Source organism: Mirounga angustirostris, unplaced genomic scaffold (assembly GCF_029215605.1).
Source record: "Mirounga angustirostris isolate CCGP_5_RB_7025 unplaced genomic scaffold, mMirAng1.0.hap1 SCAF_6, whole genome shotgun sequence".
Classification (NCBI taxonomy): Eukaryota; Metazoa; Chordata; class Mammalia; order Carnivora; family Phocidae; genus Mirounga; species Mirounga angustirostris.
The window spans coordinates 115776569-115796758 of record NW_026991714.1 but is presented as its reverse complement, the minus strand read 5'-3'; the positions used below and the strand labels follow the sequence as shown (position 1 = coordinate 115796758).

At 36.5% G+C, this 20190-nt stretch overlaps 1 protein-coding gene across 8 annotated transcripts in view; it reads left to right on the top strand.

Moving 5' to 3' along the window:
- Window positions 1–20190, top strand: part of PARG (poly(ADP-ribose) glycohydrolase) — a 137657-nt gene that overhangs the window by 108568 nt on the left and 8899 nt on the right. For 7 of the 8 annotated variants that reach the window (XM_064594946.1, XM_054508278.2, XM_054508277.2 and 4 more), the window contains 2 exons: window positions 6857–6985; window positions 7692–18555. The exons of the other annotated variant lie outside the window; for it this stretch is intronic. In XM_064594946.1, the coding sequence (XP_064451016.1) occupies window positions 6857–6985; window positions 7692–7846 (284 nt within the window). In that variant the 3' untranslated portion in view covers window positions 7847–18555. Of the gene's footprint in view, window positions 1–6856; window positions 6986–7691; window positions 18556–20190 lie in introns of those variants that run through there. 8 annotated transcript variants of the gene reach the window in all.

The window sequence follows — 20190 nt, the reverse complement described above, 5'->3', positions numbered from 1 at the left end:
ATTCAAGGTGTCTAGAGTGGGTGGAATGGTGGTCATCAGAACCTCGGAGATGCAGCTTAGTTAGTGGATCTGGGAAATGGCTTTGGGAAATTTTAACTTTCTGTGGGTTACTAATGATCAGCCAGGTTTAAGAAAGACTGTATTTTCTCCTTTAGTTTGCATAATTACCCTTCAATTTGTAGCCACATTTTTAAGGTGAGGAAACCAAGGTTCAAAGAGAGGCTAATAAACCTGCCCAAAGAAAGAGAACTAATAAATGTCAGAACCAAAATTCACATTTGCTCTTTCTCAAAAACCAATATATTTTCATTATTATTGTTAGTTGAGAACATGTTGAGTGGATTCTGTGTTCCAGAAATTGTACTAAGTGCTTTCCTTACATGTATTAGTTCATAACAATATATTAGGTTTTATTTTTATCTTTATAGGTGAAATAACCAAGGCATAGAGAGGTAAGTAGCTAGCCCGAGGTCACCAGGATAGCATGCAGCAGTGTTAGGATACAAACGAGGATTGATGCCCAAGAGCCCAGTGTCTGGACTCTGGTTGTTTAATATTTATTGGCCACAAATTCTGGATCTGGATCTGGATTTGGGATTTGCCATTCTAGAAATGTTGAATTCTTTTTTTTTTTTTTAACTTATTTGACAGAGACAGCGAGAGAAGGAACACAAGCAGGGGGAGTGAGAGAGGGAGAAGCAGGCTTCCCACTGAGCAGGGAGCCTGATGGGGGGCTCGATCCCAGGACCCTGGGATTATGACCTGAGCTGAAGGCAGACGCTTAATGACTGAGCCACCCAGGCGCCCGGAAATTGTTGAATTCTTAAAGAGAGAGTACACTTAAAACAGATGAAAGGATAAGGACACCTGGGTGGCTTAGTCAGTTAAGCATCTGACCCTTGGTTTTGGCTCAGGTTGTGATTTCAGGGTTGTGGGATCAAGTCCCAGGTTGGACTCTGTGCTCAGCGGGGAGTCTGCTTGAAGATTCCCTCCACCCTTCCTCCAACTCTCTCTCTGTCTCTCTCTCAAATAAATAAATAAATATTTAAAAAAAAAAAAGGTGAAAGGATCAAAGATGGAGCCTTTAGTAATATGGGGGTTTGGGAGCAGCTGCAGGTGGTGTTGATTAAAAACAGTAGCCAGAGGATGTGACCAGTTACAGAATAAGACTTGGCTGAGAGGAGTGAGCAAAAAGCCTTGAGCTTTTAGGATAACCAGGGTGTAAGAGCTCACAAAACCCCTTGGGTTTCATCAGAAGGACATCAGTAGTACTTTCAAGTTTATACTATTGGGTCTTCTTGCCAGCATGCATTTAAATAATGTAAACAACTTGAGGAAATTCTTCTGGCTGGCATAAGGTATGTTTGTTTAGAGTAGAGCAGAATGACTTGGCATGATAGCTTTGCAGAATAGTGAGTGAGGGAGCACGTCCTAGAGTCAGACTGCCAGGGTTCAAACCTCACTCAGCTCCATTGCTTTCTGGCTTGTAACCCTAGACAAATTATTTAACCTTTTGGTGCCCATATTGCCTTATTTTCAAAATGGAGATAATACTAATATTTACCTTATTCAGTTTTTATAAGGATTTACTGAGATAATTCTTGTAACATTTGTGCTTGAGTTTGTGCTTTTAAGCTGCTAGAACCATTCAGCATGCTGTAAGTACTCGGTGTTAGCAGTTCTTTTTAAATTACATGCTGATGGCCTCAAACCACACCTGTGGTATGAGTATCCATCATTTTATTCATTTTTGGTTTGGTTCATTTGTTGGAAGAGGACACTATGAATTGTTTTTTGATGTTATTTATATTTATTTGAATTTTCTTCATAACTTAACATTGATGCCAAAAAGAAAATTAAAACCAAGCTCCCTGCAGGTTAATTTAAGTGATTATTTTGGCACCTAGTTGTGCTTGAAGTTAGAACTTGATGCTTTTATATCATACTTGGACCCATTCCACATACCCTATTAGATTTGTGATTTATTCTCATCTAACTTGGGATGCAAGAGAATTCACCTAAATCCTGAGACTTAATTCTTTAGATTTGCAAAGGTCTTGGGGATGTCGTAGATAGTGAGGTCTAAAGACAGTTCTGTTTAAAATGATCTTTTGTTAGTGATTACTGATATATATAGAGTTAAGATTAATTTATATTCTGAAAATTTCCTTTGTGTATTTATAGTCTAATATCCAGTGCAAGGAGAAAAATTATAGCAGGGATTATGGAATTCTACACTCTGAAAGAGTCTTAAGGGATCATCTGATCCAACTCCTTCATAGCACAGCCAGGAAAATTGCAGGCAAGAGAGTTAGGTGACTTGGCCAAAGTCATAGATCTAGAGAGCTAGCAGATGGGTGAGGAATGAACTCAGGTCTCCTGTCTTCAGTCCCAACCTGTTTGACACATGTTTATGTTGCAATGTGTACCCAAATAGAAATGGATGTGAAATTAAAAATGTAATGTGAGTTGGTTTCTCTTATTACGATCCAGCCTCTTTTTGGTAGCTGTGTCAAGCTTAGCTCTAAGAGCCCATCCATAGGAACAAGATGGCCTGTGAAGCATTCTTAAAATATATTCTATAGGGAGATAAATTTTGAATGTTTTTATTCATACCTCATTTTCCTAAGTGGCAAATGACCAGTGATCTAGCGTTTCTGTATATAAGGAGGAAATAAGACTGAAAGGACTTTTCTTTGGGTTTCTCTTTTTTAATAGGAAATACTTAAAAGCCAAATTTTCATTAAAGAAATGGTACTTCTTGGTAGAGGAAAATGACAATTCATTTTTCCATTTTTAAAAATTTTTTTTTAATTTTTAATTTTATTATGTTAATCACCATATATTACATCATTAATTTTTGATGTAGTGTTCCATGATTCATTGTTTGCATATAACACCCAATGCTCCATTCAATACGTACCCTCTTTAATACCCATCACCAGGCTAACCCATCTGCCTACCCCCTTCCCCTCTACAACCCTCAGTTTGTTTCTCAGAGTCCATAGTCTCTCATGGTTCATCTCCCCCTCCGATTTCCCCCCTCTTCATTTTTCTCTTCCTACTATCTTTTTTTTTTAACATATAATGTATTATTTGTTTCAGAGGTTAGGTTAATTGGGAACCTTTTAAAATTGAGTGTACTGAAGCTTTAATGTATGTATAAGTTGGTTGAACAGATTTAATTAAAACTTACCTCTATTTTGAGATTAATTACTTTCAACAGTGCAAGATTAATGAGGCCTAGTCATGGTACCTCACATGTTGTGGATACTCAGTAAATACTGGTTTGGGAAATTAGGTAATACTTTGGTATTTTAGAATCTCGCATGTATTATAATGTCTTAGATTCTTTCCCAAACTGGGGGGTACTCAACTATCAAATTTACTAGTTCAACTAAAATATATTTTTCCTTCTTACATAATTTTTAAAAACTTTTTATTTGAACATCGTTTCAAATATACAAAAAGTTACAAAAGGAAAAAGAAACAACTGTGTGTGTGTGTATGGACATGTATATATATGAACACACATATGCACAATTTTTCTGAACAATTTGAGCTTAAATTATATACATTATGCCCCTTTTCCTAAATACTTCAGTGTGTGTTTCCTAAGAATAAAATATTAATCTTATATAAACATATTAAAATTATTAAACTCATAAATGTATATTGATAGAATATTTTTATCTACTCTATCATCTATGTTCCAGTTTTGTCAGGGGGCCTAATAAAACCATTTATAGCCTTCTTGCCCTCCAGTACAGGGTCTAGGGTCAGGTATTGCCTTTAGTTGTCATGTCTTTTAGCCTCCTTTTGAATTCGGAGTATTTCCATAGCCTTTTTTTTTTTTTAATCTTTCATGACATTGACATATTTAAAGAATACAGTGTTCCTTGAGTTTGTCTGCTGTTGCCTTATAATTAGGTTGAGGTTATGCATTGTTAGAGAACCGCATAGGTGATAATATCTAGAGGCACTTGATGGCCATCTGACCTCATTGGTGATGTTACCCAGTCAAGGTGTTGTCTGATTTCTCCACTGTATAGTTTTTTCCTTCCCTGTAGCTAATAAGCCATCTGTGGGAAGACACTTTAAGACAAAATTTCCATTAGATTTGGCATCCTTTAGTGATTTTTGCCTGAACCAGTCTTTACCATGATGGTTGCAAAAGAGAATTATCCTGTGCTGTCTCACCCTCCATTTAGTCTTTGACTTTCTCCTGTGAGCAAGAGCCCCTCCTTCCTTTTCTCTATTTACTATATATTATCAGTGTGGACTCGGGAATTGATATTTTTTCAGTGGTTTTTAATTTATTACTGTATTTAATATTTTGGTGCCCAGCTTGCCCAGACTTGACTAGGGATCTCCTTCAAACTGGCTCCTGTATCCTGAGCACTTTTTTTACTTTCTGGTATAAGAAAATATCCTGGGCTTTTCTCGTACCTATCCTATCCTAACCATGGAATCAGGCATTTCCCTGAGAAATCCATCTCCTTTAAAGGGGGAATGGTATTAGAGACTGAGATCTGGGCACTAGATGTGCTCACTGCCGCTGGGGTGTCTTCTTTTAAAGCACATTAGCAGACAAAGCTAAGAATGCACACACACACACACACACAGAAATGTATGTATTTTACAAGTCTGTGAGTACACACTAGTGCCTTCCATTTGAATCCATCCCAGTTATTTTTCTATTCCCCCATTCCAGGTTTGTGTGCCCCCCTCTTCTATAGTAAGGACTCCAGCTCCCAACAATATCAACACCTTTACTCATTTGCTCAATCCTGGAATATATTTAAAAATAGTTTCAAAATTGCTTTGCCTGAACTGCTATGATAAGCAAACCTAGTAAAAAGAATTGGGGATTTGTTTGTAATTCTTTTCTCCTTGCCCAAGACTGACAGTATATTAGTCATATATTATGTTCATAAGTTACTTGGATTAGTTATTTTTTTTCTTTCATCTTTTCCTTTTTTCTTTTCCCTTCAGTGTAGTTATGTTATTCTTTTGAAATAAAATTAGGCTAATTTGTTTTTGTTTGCTTTCAGCTATAGATTGCTCTCCATTCCCATTCTTATTGTTTTAATTTTATTTTTTGAATATGTAGAGTATTAACATGCTCTCAAAAATCAAAACTATACTGAAGTTATTCTCCATAATGTTTTAGTTTGAGTCCCACCTTCCTTTTTATGAAGTGAAAGATATGTAACTAGCAAAGAATTATACCTGTGTTGTTTTGTTCAGTTTATACCTATGTTCAGTTTTGTTGTTATTTAAAATAAATTTGTCTATTGACTTTTCTCCAAAGAAGACATACAAATGGCCAACAGACATATAAAAAAATGCTCAACATAAACCTCATCAAGGAAATGCAAATCAAAACCATAATGAGATATTACCCTATACCTATCAGGATGACTAAAATCAAAAACTCAAGAAACAAGTGTTGGCGAGGATGTGGAATAAAAGAAACACTGTTGGTGGAAATGAAAACTGGTGCAGTCACTGTAGAAGACAGTATGGAGGTTCCTCAAAAAATTAAAAATAGAACTACCCTACAATCCAGTAATCGTACTACGAAAACACTAATTCAAAGGGATATATGCACCTCTGTTTTTATCAGCGTTATTTACAATAGCCAAACTATGGAAGCAGTCCATGTGTCCATCGACAGATGGCTAAAGATGTATCTATATTCCACATATATGTGTGTGTGTGTGTGTATGTATTATTTAGCCATAAAAAAAGAATGAAATCTTGCCATTTGCAGCAACATGGATAGAGCTGGAGAGTATAATGCTAAGTGAAATAAGCCAGTCAAGAAGGACAAATACTGTATGATTTCACTCATATGTGGAGTTTTTTTTTTTTTTTTTTCATATGTGGAGTTTAAGAAACAAAACGAACAAAGGGGATAAAAAAGAAAGGCAAACCAACAAACAGACACAACTATAGAGAACAAACAGTTAGCAGAGGGCAGGTGGATGAGGGGATGGGTGAAATAGGTGAAGGGGATTTAAGAGTACACCTGTGTTGATGAGCATTGAGTAATATATGGAACTGATGAATCACTATATTGTACACTATATGTTAAATACACTGGAATTAAAATAATAAAGTCCTCAAAAAATTTTAAAAATGAAATAAACTTTGTCCATTGAGATTAAGGTTATAAAGGAACTTAATTTTTGGAAACATATTTCAGGCTCAGTGATTTGTAACTTTGATTCCTGGGGACAGTGGTTCTCAATGATTTCCGCATTCCAGCATACCAGAGTTACTATTCGATGTGTTCAGTAACATTGACTCCTTGCTGCAGTGATTGGGTGGCGGTGGGAGTATAGGAGGGCCAAGGTTGTGCTAACCCATTTTGAGAATGCTTGCTGTAGGACTAATGAGAGCATTAGAACCTCCCAAGTGCATTGTTTAGGAAAAATCATAGAGACTCCTGTGATACAAAAGACGGTGACTATGTAATAAGACAAAATAATCAAATCAAGCAAGCAAACAAAACGTTTAGTTCCAAATTAATATAAGTGAAAGAAAATACCACCTTAGTGCCTTGACTCTGCTGCCTCAGATGTACCTTCCTTTATGTTCCCACAAAGGTGCTTGTGTGGAATTCTGTGGCTTGCTGATATTCTTGGAGCACGTCTGAAAAGTCACACGACTAGATGATTTATACTCATCTGTATTTGCCATTTCTAATAACACGAGTATTTGGTTTATAAATCTTTAATCCAGGATAAGGCTATTGCACACCAGCTATAATTTAGCTGGTTGAAAGAACTAAAGGTGTCTTGATGGGAAGTGTCATAATATAGCTGTGTTTTTCTTCTCTTTGCTACAGCCTTAATACAGATATTGGCAGCTGCTGTAGCTGAGCGTGATGTAGTTTATTTCACCTTTGGGGACTCAGAATTGATGAGAGACATTTACAGCATACACACTTTCCTTACTGAAAGGAAACTAACTGTTGGTAAGTAGGAAATCGTCTTGACACTTGGTATCTAGATAGATTGTCCACCATCCAGGACAAACAAACACTTGTTTAAACTGGATGGATCACAGTGGATAAGAAAAAATGAAAGCATGACTTTGAGAAGGGTGGACACAGTCTTAGTTGGGCAACATCTGCAGAATCTTTTTTCTGACAAAGTTTCATCTGCTATCTTGAATGAGTATGTGAGCTTATTAAAGTAAGGCCAAGAAGCTGGAGTTTAATATTTAATATCCATTTTTACTTTCATGCATATAGAAAAATAAAAGAGGGACGGTATAGGAAGGAGGGAGAGTTCAAGTCTAAGAGGCCTCACTCTGAGTCACATTTATCAGACATAACAGCATGCTCATTTGCTGTATTTCAGCTGGACCTGAAAGGCCTTGCTACCCTGGGAGCTGAATGTAGAAATAAAATTGCCACAAACTCCCCAAATGGTACGTGGCTGATGTACCATGTGTGGCCTGTTGTCATCATGAACTAATAAGTAGTTTTTAAGATACTTAAAAATTTTTTTAAGTTTACATTAGGAAAGCCTTCCAGGAATATGCTCTGTTTTCAAAAGCCAAAAGTGAGCACATGTTAAGTTAGATTAAGATAGATTAAGATTTCTGGAGTGTTCCCTAGCAATTTTATCCATCTACATACCTTAATGTGGGTATTGATCTGGCCTTTTACTCTCCAGGAGAAGTATATAAGCTGTTGCTCCGGTATTACAATGAAGAATGCAGAAACTGTTCCACCCCTGGACCAGACATCAAGCTTTATCCATTCATATACCATGCTGTTGAGTTCTGTGCAGAGACCACCAACCAGCCAGGACAAAGGACTGGGGCCTGAGGAGCTGAGTAAATAGAGAACCTCCTTCCACCTCTCACTAGAAACATCCTGTTTGACTTGTCAGGTGTAATATACGAACTGACTTAACTTAATATGAATGTGTATATAATCCAGTTTGTGGGCAAGGATGCAATCCCTTCCACACACATGCAGTTGTCATGTAAGCCCCCTCCATCCTAACTTACACAGGCTTAAATATATTTTGTTTGCATTTTTTCTATTTCAGTCTTCATCCTTCGGTTTTTCTTTCTTTTGCCCTTCAGATTCCCTGTGAAATCCCATGAAAGGTTGTGCTCAGCCTGTCAGATCTCTTTTTTGATGCCTATATATTATGCACATTGCCTCTGCAGCTAGCAGATGCCAGGGATGCCAGGGAAGAAGTTGAAAACAAAGAACTTTTTAACTGGGTTTGCTAAAGATTTCCCTGTAAGCCTTTCACCCCCAACTCTTGTTATGATTGTGTTGAGTTTTGAATTTTGAAAATAAAGAGTTGAGGATTTTTTTCAGACGTTACATAATGCACATCTCCTAGGTTAAAACGATTTTGTATTTCAGACAGAATAATTTCCAGATACAGTTCTTTTAAGACAGCACCTTGATCTATAATGGTTTCTCAGTCCCTTCTTCCCTGATCAATTTTTATTAATACTGTTTTTGGAAACTGACCAAAATGGAAGGAAATGTATAATAAAAGAGTTTCCCCAAATGGTGTTTTAAAAAAAAAAAGAAAAGATGCAAGAGAGTTGCAGGATCTCTCGTTTCTTGGGATTTTTTTTGTTTGTTTTCAAATTAGAATTATTGTTTGTTCTATGGTGCTTGAGGCATATTCATATAACCAAAGTTTAGGAACTGGGAACTCATACTGATTTGTACATATTGAAGTTTCTCTGGTATTCAAAGGTTATATAGTTAATAAATTTTAATTAACAAATCATTTGTCAGAAACTCCCACATCATCTATATTTTATCTATAAATATAAATATATGTTCTTTAAGTGTGTCTGTGTGCAAGCACATAAAATCCAAATAAAACTGGAGTTATGGAAAATGATTAGATTTAGGTTTAATCAGGAGCTCTGTTTAAAATCATTTATTTACAATTGTGTCCATTTAAAACTGGCATCAAACATAAACAATAATGTCTTTCAGAGGTTAAAATAAAAGCTGATTCTGCATTGAGAGTAGAGTTTAATCGTGAAGCATTTATTCATATTTCTAAAATAATACTTTACTGTTGAAGCTCTAGTTTATAGTCAGCTGTCAGAAAATGCTATTGGAGGTTAAATCCTAGTAATAAGAAATTTTGATAGATGGTCCAAACTCCTGGTGTCAGTATTGGCAGGAAAAAATGGGGCCATGGCCAATGTCTGCAATTCTTTTTTTGTGTAGAGATTGAGAGGTTAATGGAATTTGGCACCTGATGGCAGCCACTTGTCATTAACAAAGTTCTTTACCATAGTAACTAAGATTTTTAATCATCTCCCTAAATCCAAGGTGTCTGGCTTTATTTCTACTGATACTAAAGTCTTCTCTTTCCGTCCCAACCCATTTGGAGCTTTGGTTAAGCATTCATGGTTATATTTCATTTCTTTTTTCTGTTTCTATATCTTTTCCTCTTACCCAGCCCCAAGACTAAGTGAACAGTTCTTTAAAACATTACATGAACAGTATAGGATGGTTCGTGTGGTAGAGAAATCATTAAATCCAGGTAAGAAGACACCCAGCCTAATATTCCAGAACATAGAATCTAAGACTGAACTCTTAATGCTAAACAGGCTTAGTGTCTAGGCCATCTATCTGAGTGCCTCTCTCTTTTGAGGGTTTTCCAAGAATAAAACCTGCCTACTTTGTCCCAGTACATTCCAGGATTGGGATAATTTAATCAGATGGAGCATAAAGAGAAATAATGCCCATTTTTTGAGGCAGGAGGAATGCCTTCTGTAAAAAGAGGAAAAAATCAGACATCTAATTAACATTTGTCTGTTCTAAAACATTCAGCAGCATCTTTTTATTCCATTAGGGGTTTATTGTTTCATTTCAAATTGTTTACCCTTCCCTTCTTTCATCTGTTGAGACATGAAACAATATTTTAGTTTAGAATTCTTAAGTGGTTAATATAGCTCACTTGCTTTACACTTTCTGTCTAGCTCACTCAAATGCCCTTAACAGTTAAAAGAAGCAATGTGGAGTAATGGAAAGGATATGAGATTTTAAATCAGACAAACTGGTTTCAAATGCTAGCCACATCCCTTGATAATTCTCTAAATAAACTGAATTTCTGAGCCTTATTTAACTCATCTATAAAACGGGCTATTAGCACTTATTAGGAAATGCTATATATAAAGAAGTGCTTGTGGGGTCTGGCACATAGTTGGTGCTCAATAAATGTCAACTGTTATAATTGACCAGGAAACATTTATGGAGCATCTACTGTACATTAGGTACTGTACTAGTTGCTTTGCATATTTTAGCTCATTTTTCTTTTTTTTTTTAAATTTTTATTGTTATGTTAATTACCATACATTACATCATTAGTTTTTGATATAGTGTTCCATGATTCATTGTTTGTGCATAACACCCAGTGCTCCATGCAGAACGTGCCCTCTTTAATACCCATCACCAGGCTAACCCATCCTCCCACCCCCCTCCCCTCTAGAACTCTCAGTTTGTTTTTCAGAGTCCATAGTCTCTCATGGTTCGTCTCCCCCTCCGATTTCCCCCCCTTCATTCTTCCCCTCCTGCTATCTTCTTTTTTTTTTTTTTTCTTAACATATATTACATTATTTGTTTCAGAGGTACAGATCTGTGATTCAACAGTCTTGCACAATTCACAGCACCCACCATAGCACATACCCTCCCCAGTGTCTGTCACCCAGCCACCCCATCCCTCCCACCCCACCCCCCACTCCAGCAACCCTCAGTTTGTTTCCTGAGGAATTAAGGAATTAAGAATTCCTCATATCAGTGAGGTCATATGATACATGTCTTGCTCTGATTGACTTCTTTCGCTCAGCATAACACCCTCCAGTTCCATCCACGTTGTTGCAAATGGCAAGATCTCATTCCTTTTGATGGCTGCATAATATTCCTGTGTGTGTGTGTGTGTGTGTGTGTGTGTACACACCACATCTTCTTTATCCATTCATCTGTCAATGGACATCTTGGCTCTTTCCACAGTTTGGCTATTGTGGACATTGCTTTTAGCTCATTTTTCTAATGGGCTAACGATACCCAGAGGTTAGGGAATACCATCTGAACCTCCAGAAGTTCCTTGTGAAAGGAGACTTACTCTGTCATCTCTGGAGGAGACCTGATAGAACAAAGGCTCTGACACTGTTGTTCTCTACCAAGTTCCTACTATAAGGTATTCTTCATAATGAATGACTAGTTATCAGTGGGGTACATTAAAATGTCTCTGAGAGAATTCTTTCTTTCTTTTTTTTTTTTTTAAGATTTTATTTATTTATTTGAGAGAGAGAGGAGAGACAGTGAGAGAGCACAAGCAGGGAGGAGAGGGAGAAGCAGAGCAAGGAGCCCGATGAGGGACTCGATCCCAGGACCCTGGGATCATGACCTGAGCCGAAGGCAGACGCTTAACTGACTGACCCACCCAGGTGCCCCAAATTATTTCTTTTCTTGCTGATTGAAGTGACATTAAGGGCAGGCAGAGCCAAATTGGTACTTAAAGGGGAGATTGAAAAGGAGATCTAACCAGGCTTCATGACTGCTATGCCAGGTATTTAACCAGTATTTATTGCTTTGGAAACCGAATTTTGATTAAGCTGTCCCAATGCAAGAATATGAGGGAGCAAAGAAGTAGTTGGGTTACATTCTTTAAAACTTCAATAGGAAGAGAAGCAGTTGTGTACAGATTCTCACCTGCTTTTTTTTTTCCTGTCTTTTCCGATCTGTGTAGCTTCGTGTTCATGACTTTTTTTCTGATATGAGGAAAACCTAAATCCTAGTTTGTCTCCTTTAAAGATAAGTAAAGTGTAGAAGGCCTGTACTTTCTTCATTTAACCTTGTGGATCTTCCCTAATTCTTTGCTTTTGGAAGTAAGGGAAAGACCAGCCATTGCTGGCAGTTGAGCTCAAATATTTAATCCTGTTCTTGTTAGGGGGCTATAAGGGGGTCCCAGTGTGATACTTATTGGAACAAACTAAAATCCACTGACCCACTGCTGTTCTCTGTGCCTGTGACAGAGTGCCCTTTGTTGCCCCTCACCAGATTCCCACACAGATCTACTGAGCCTCCAGAGCAGGTTTCCCATACAAGAAAACCAAAATTGCTATGTTCACCTGATAACTGATTTTATTTTTCCTGTTTATTTTAAATGTAGGATTACCATCTCATGACAGTTTTGAACAATTATGTGGGTTGTACAGAGGTTCTTTTCCCTTTGCTGTTAGGTGCCCTCCCCCTTCACGTTAAGTGACTCAAATAAGCCTGACAGAGTCAGGACTTTTTATCACTGCTCCACAGAACTGAGGCCACTCACACATTTCATCCACCATTTTGCATTGTCAGTGGAAGATACATGGGGAAGAGTAACAAGGTGTTCCCCTTCTAAGCCAGAATTGTCACCACAGCCTATGATGGAGCCTGAACTCCAGCTTCTACCCAGCAGTGCCAAGGAGCCTCCCTCCTCTTATATGTCATTCAAAGCAGAGAGGAGAACCTGAACTTCCATCTTCCCCTAGTTGTAATGAGGCAGTGTCTTGCTCCCCAGGTGGAATGGTAACAGAGGCCAGCTACAATAGGTATCAGAGGAGGAGTGCTAAAACACAAGATTTAATGAGATCCAGAATCTCGTGATATCCAAAATGTTCAACTTTCAATGATCATCACTTACCATTCCAAGGACCAGGAAGATCTCAGATTGAATGGCAAAAGACAACTGCATCATACAGATAATAGAATTTTCTGGTAAAGGGGCACCTGAGTGGCTCAGTTGGTTAAGCGTCTGACTCTTTTTTTTTTTTATTATTCTTATGTTAATCCCCATACATTACATCATTAGTTTTAGATGTAGTGTTCCATGATTCATTGTGCATAACACCCAGTGCTCCATGCAGAATGTGCCCTCCTCAATACCCACCACCAGGCTAACCCATCCTCCCACCCCCCTCCCCTCTAGAACCCGCAGTTTGTTTTTCAGAGTCCATCATCTCTCATGGTTCGTCTACCCCTCCGATTTCCCCCGCTTCATTCTTCCCCTCCCGCTACCTTCTTCTTCTTTTTTTTTTTCTTAACATATATTGCATTATTTGTTTCAGAGGTAAGCGTCTGACTCTTGATTTCTGCTCAGGTCATGATCTCAGGGTCATGAAATTGACCTCCACATCAGGCTCTGTGCTCAGCGCAAAGTCTGCTTGAGATCCTCTCCCTGTCCACCTCCCCCTGCTCATACTTTCTCTCTAAAATAAATAAATCTTTGGAATTTTCTGGTAAGGATTTTGAAACAGCTGTCTTAAAAATGCTCTAACAAATATAAACACTTGATATAAATGAAAAAGAAAGTATCAGCAAGGAAATAGAAAGTTGCAACAAAAAAATAGAAGATACAAGAAAAACCAAATGGAATTTCTAGAACCAAAAAATAAAATAACAAATTAAAATTAAAAAAGAGAACACTCCATGGATGAGCTGAGCAGCAAAATAAAATAGAGGGAAGAATCAGTGAATTTGATGATATAACTATAGAAATTAGCCACTCTGAACAACAGAAAATTGAAAATAATAAATAGAGCCCCAGGGACATTTGAGACTATAACAAATGATCTAACATTCATGACATTGGATTTCCAGAAGGAGAAGAGGAAGAGGTGGAGGCTGAAATAAAATTCGAAGAAATAATTTCTAAAAATATTCCAGATTTTGCAATAGATCTAGGAAGCTCAGTGAACTCCAAACAGGATTAAACCCCCATATCCACACCAAAACATGTCATAGTCTGAATGAATGTCTGAAATGTCTGAAAACCAAAGAAAAACAAAAAGTCTTGAAAGCAGCAACAAATGACACATAATGTGTAAGACATACACAACTCAAATGACAATGAATTTCTCACCAGGCACAACAAAAGCCAGAAGGAAGTTGCACAACACTTTTTAAGTGAAAGAAAAGAACTGTTGATGCAGAATTCTATATCCAACAAAAATATGCTACAGTAATGAAGGAGAAACCAAGACATTCTCAGATGAAGGTAAACTAAGAGAATTTATCTCCAGCAGATCTCCCCTCAAAGAATGACTAAAGGAAGTTCTTGAAACACAAAGGAAATGATAAAAGAAGGATCTTGGAACATCAGGAAGGAAGAACAGAAAGTAAAAATAGGGATAAATAGAACACACTTTTCTTAAGTTTTCTCAGGTTTGTTAAAGCAAAACAAAAAAACCTATCCATTGTGATTTTCAATGTAGGTAGAGAGAATAATACAATTAGAAATGGGGGCGCCTGGGTGGCTCAGATGGTTAAGCATCTGCCTTCAGCTCACGTCATGATCTCAGGGTCCTGGGATTGAGCCCCATGTCCAGCTCCCTGCTCAGCGGGAAGTCTGCTTCTCCCTCTCCCTCTGCCTCTCCCCTGCTCATGCTCTCTCTCTCTATTCCTCTGTCTCAAGTGAATAAATAAAATCTTAATAAAAAAGACAATTAGAAATGGAAGGGTAAAGGAGTATAGAGATAAAGTTTTTATAGTTCATTCAAACTGGTAGAATGGTGACACCAATAAACTTGGATAAGTTATAAATTTATAATGTACATACTAGAGCAACTACTCTAAAAGACTAGATAAAGAAGTATACTCAAAAATATTATAGATATATCAAAATGGAATTTAAAAAAATATTCAATTAAACTACAGATAGGCAAGAAAAGGAAAAAAAAAAAGTTAAACATAGAGAACTACCAGAAAATAAAAAAATAATGGCAGACTTAAACACTAATACATCATAGTTACATTAATTATAAAGGCATTAAATATAAAAAAGATTGACAGAGTGGATAAAAAAATATATGACCCAACACTATGAACGATGGGTTGTGTATAAGAAACTCACTTCATATACTATGATGTAGGTAGGTTGAAAGTTAAAAGGATGGAATACAAGACTCACCTTGCAAACAAAAGAAAGCAGATGTGGCTATATTAATAGCAAAGTTGACTTTAGAGGAAAGAATATTAGGGACAGAGAGGACTATGACATAATGATAAAAATGCCAGTCCACTAAGAAGACTGCAATCCTAAACATTTATGCACAAAATATATGAAAAAGGGGCACCTGGGTGGCTCCGTTGGTTAAGCATCTGCCTTCAGCTCAGGTAATGATCCTGGGGTCCTGGGATCGAGCCCTACGTCTGGCTCCCTGCTCAGCAGGAGTCTGCTTCTCCTGCTCGTGATCTCTGTTGCTATCTCTGTCTCAATAAATAAAAATAAAATCTTAAAAAATTTTTCTTAAATATGTGGAAAAAAACTGATAGAAATGAAGGGAAATAGGGATGCATGGGTGGTTCAGTCAGTTAATTGTCTGATTCTTGATTTCAGCTCAGGTCATGATCTCAAGGGTCATGGGATCGGCAGGGAATCTGCTTGTGATTCTCTCCCTTTCCCTCTGTTCCTCCCCCCCAGTTCGCGCTCTCTCTCATAAATAAATCTTTTTTAAAAAAACAAATGAAGGGGCGCCTGGGTGGCTCAGTGGGTTAAGCGACTGCCTTCGGCTCAGGTCATGATCCTGGAGTCCCAGGATCGAGTCCCGCATCGGGCTCCCTGCTCGGCAGGGGGTCTGCTTCTCCCTCTGTCCTCTTCCCTCTCGTGCTCTCTGTCTCTCATTCTCTCTCAAATAAATAAATAAAATCTTTAAAAAAAACAACAAATGAAGGGAAATTGACAAATCTACAATTACAGTTAGTGACTTCAACAGTTGATAGAGCAATTTGAAAGAAAATCAGCAAAGATATAGAACTCAACTACATTATTCCATCAATCAACAAGATCTAAATGACACAGATACACAGTATTTTCAAGTACCTATGGAACGTATACTAAGAACATTCCTAGGCCATAAATCAAACCTCAAGAAATTTAAAAGAACTTAAATCACATAAACTGTGTCCTCTGATGCAATGAAATCAACTAGAAATCAATAACAAAGATGAAAGGAAAATTCCAAACACTTAGAAACTAACCACACTTCTAAATGATCCATGAGTTCAACTCTCAAGGGAAATTTAAAAAGAAAAATATAAATATGTTGAACTGAATGAAAATAAAAATGGAATTTGTGGGACACAACTAAAGCAGTACTGATAGGAAATTCAAGTCACTAAATGCATACATTATAAAAAGGGAAAGATCTCAAATCGATCTAAGCTCCAAGAAATTAAGGGAAAACAACGTAAACTCAAGCAGAATGCAAAAATTAATAAAGAGCAGAATTGAATGAAATAGACCAAAAATCAATAGAGAAACTCAAATGAAGCAAAAAGCTGGTTTTTTGAAATGATCAATAAAATTGACAATCCTCTCACAAAACTGGAAGAAAGAAATAGAGAATACTCAAATACGAAGAATGAAATAAGGGCTATCACTACAGATCCAGCAGACATTAAAAGGATAATAATAATAGAATACTGCATACAATCTACACTTATATTTGATAACTTAGCTTAAATGGAACAGTTCCTCAAAAAATACAACCACTAGAACTCATCCAATATGAAATATATTACTTGAATAACCATGTAACTATTAAGGGAATTGAATTTATAATTTTATACCTCTAACAAAGCAATCTTAACATCCAAATGGTTTCACTAGAGAATTCTACCAACTGTTTAAGGGTGAATTAACACCATGCCTATAAAATATCTTCCTGAAAATAGAGGAGGGAAACTCCCCAATTGATTTTATTACCTTGATACCAAAACCAGACAAAGACAGTAAAAACACAAACAGAATTACAAACCAATATTCTTCATGAATATAGATGCAAAAATCCTCTTAAGTATTGGCAAATAGAATTCAGCAATAAAGAATTAGACCATGACCAGGTGAGATTTATCCCAGGTTTGCAAGCCTGGTTCAATGTAATCTATCACATCAACAGACTAAACAAGAAAAGTCATATGGTCATATCAATAGATGCATGAAAAAAATTGGATAAAACTCAAGACACATTCCAGATGAACATTCTCAATACAGGGGAACTTGACTCAATAAAACAACAAAAATCTACAATTAATAGCATACTTAGTGTTGAGGAAATTTCTTGCTAAGATCAGGAACAAGGCAAGGATCTCTCCTCTCACCACTTTTATGCCACATCATACTGGAAGTTCTATTTAATGCAACGTGGCAGTAAAAGGTATGTGTGTATATATATATATCAGGAAGGTAGAAAAAACTGATTTTGTTCCCAATGACACAATTATCTACGTAGAAAATCCCAAAGAAATGACAGAACGAACAATCAACCTCTCACACACACAAACACAGAAAACCTCCTGGAACTAAAAAACTTGCAGGATAGGTTGCAGAATAGAAAGTTAATATATAGGTTGCAGGATAGAACGTTAATATACAAACATCAATTGCTTTGCTATATGCCAGCAATAAACAACTGGAATGTGAAATTAAAACAATACCATTTCTATTGGCACCCCCAAAATAAAATACTTAGGTATAAGTCTCAAAATATGTACAAGATCTATCTGAGGAAAACTACAAAACTTGGATGAAACAAAGACAATCTAAATGAAAGGAGAGATATTCCATGCTCATGGATAGGAAGACTATATTTAAGATGACATAATTTGATCTATAGATTCAACACAATCTCAATCAAAATCCCAGCCAAGTTATTTTTGGATATAGACAAACTGATTCTAAAGTTTATATGGAAAGCAGAAGACCAAGAATAACTAACACATTACTGAACAAGAAGAGCAATATCAGCAGACTGACATTGCTTGATTTCAAGTCTTACTATAAGTACAGTAATCAAAATAGTGTGGTATTGGCAAAAGAATAGACTAATAGCACTAGTAACACTGTATTTTGTGGTCAGTGCCTTGTATCCAAAAAAGGCACCAGATCCTTCAGAATTATTGAAATGAGGCCAAGGCCACTATCTACTACCTGGCCAACCTGCATTTGTAAACCTATAACACCTATCCCTCTCTCTGCTATTATTTTAACCGAAACAGTGTGGCATTAAAGGGTGTGTGTCATCTGTGAGTTGGAAAGGAAGAAACACAAAGCACCAACTGCCTCCGGGCAAAACCAGTGTGTTGACAGTGCCTTCTTTGAGAATACGAGTCATCTCAGGAGTCATCTTAATATGAGTCAGGTTATGTGTTGGATGCGTTGGAGGCTTGCGTGGTTCTAGAAAAGAAACTGAAGCTAGCCCTACTAGATCTGCTTTTTCTGGGCTCTGCCAGTACAGCCCCTCATATCTGTGAATTCATGAAAAACCACTTTCTAAAGCAAGCCATGAAATTCATCCAGAAAATGGGCTTCCACCTGACCACTCTCCACAGGACAGGCTTGGGTAGTATCTCTTTGAAAGACCCACTCTCAGGCGCCTGGGTGGCTCAGTTGGTTAAGCGACTGCCTTCGGCTCAGGTCATGATCCTGGAGTCGCGGGATCGAGTCCCGCATCAGGCTCCCTGCTCGGCGGGGGGTCTGCTTCTCCCTCTGATCCTCTTTCCTCTCGTGCTCTCTGTCTCTCATTCTCTCTCTCTCAAATAAATAAATAAAATCTTAAAAAAAAAAAAAAAGAAAGAAAGACCCACTCTCAAGCATGATTAGAGACCTCCTGAGTGCAATGGCCCTCAAGGGGCACTGCTTCAGTCCCTGGCCTTGGGGATTCCACCTGAACTTCTGCTCTTGTCACCAGAACAGTTACTTCTACACTCCCCAGACACTTTCCCAAGCTATGGACCGGTGGAAACAATGAAGATTTTTTTATGTGGAAAGACATTTTAAATTTAAAATAATTAGAAGTGAAGGACAGAATGAGATCTAAAGTAAGCCTAATTAGAGTCCCAGAAAAGATTTAGGAAAACAGAACAAAGGGAATATTTGGCAAGACTTTTCTAAGACTGATGAAATACCTAAACACGTCAGAGTGAAATTGCAGAATAAAAAAGACTAAAACTAAAAATTTTAAGATCTTCCTGATCTTAAAATCAGGAAGATAGAAAAGAGTGATACTCCATAAGAAATAAAATTAATGAAATAAGAATATTATTATAACATAATTTATAATTATTACAAAAAGTTTTGGTATATTGATTTTTATTCATTGCAAATAATTATAATTATGTAATAATAATGAGTAAAATATATTAAGTGAATAAAAATTCATGAAATAATATCTGTAAATGCTTAAAGAGTAATTGTTAACCCACCCAGCTCACCATCTTTCAAGAATGAAAATAGACATTTTTAGATAAAACAAAAATTAAGAGTTTACCTTTATCATGCTTTTACTAAAGCAAATTCTAAAAGGATATACTTTAGGAAGAGTAATGAGCAAAATAATAATATGTAATACATATTATTATATAATATGTATTATTATATAATATGTATTATTATATAATATATTATATATTATATAATATGTAATACATATACAAATATGTAAATACAGTTTTAAAAATTGTTGGTATAACAAGAACAACATTAATTTGTGATGTTAAAAACAAGGATGAAAGTAAAAATATTGGATAGCAATAGCATGGAATTTTGGAGGAAAATGATCAGAAGTAATGTTCTGATATTCTTTTATTTTTCAAGTGATGGTATGAGACATTGTTACACATGAATGTTTAATGTGCATGTTAAAAATTTCATGAATAATCAAAGTATGGAAATAGAAGTGGAAACATAAGTGTATATATTCTAAATGATTTAGTTGCCCTAAATATCAAAGAAGAAATCAAATGGAAAATCAGAAAATATTTAACACTGAATAAAAGTCAAGGCACAATGACCTATGAGATGCAGCTAAAGCAGTGCTCAGAGACAAATCTATATCTGTAAATGACTATACTACAGGGCGGGGAGTGGTGGGGGGAAGATCTCAAATCAATAATCTAACCCTCAACCTTAAAACACTGGAGAAAACAGAACAAACTAAATCTATAAGTAGAAGAAAGGAAATAATAAAGATTAGAGCAGAAAAAAATGAAATAAAGAATAGAAAAACAAAAATCAGAAACAAAAATCTGGCTCTTTGTAAAGATTAACATAACTGGTGAAACTTTAACTAGTTTGACAAAGGAAAAAGAGAAGCCTCAAATTACTAGAATCAGAAATGAAAGTGGGACATTACTAC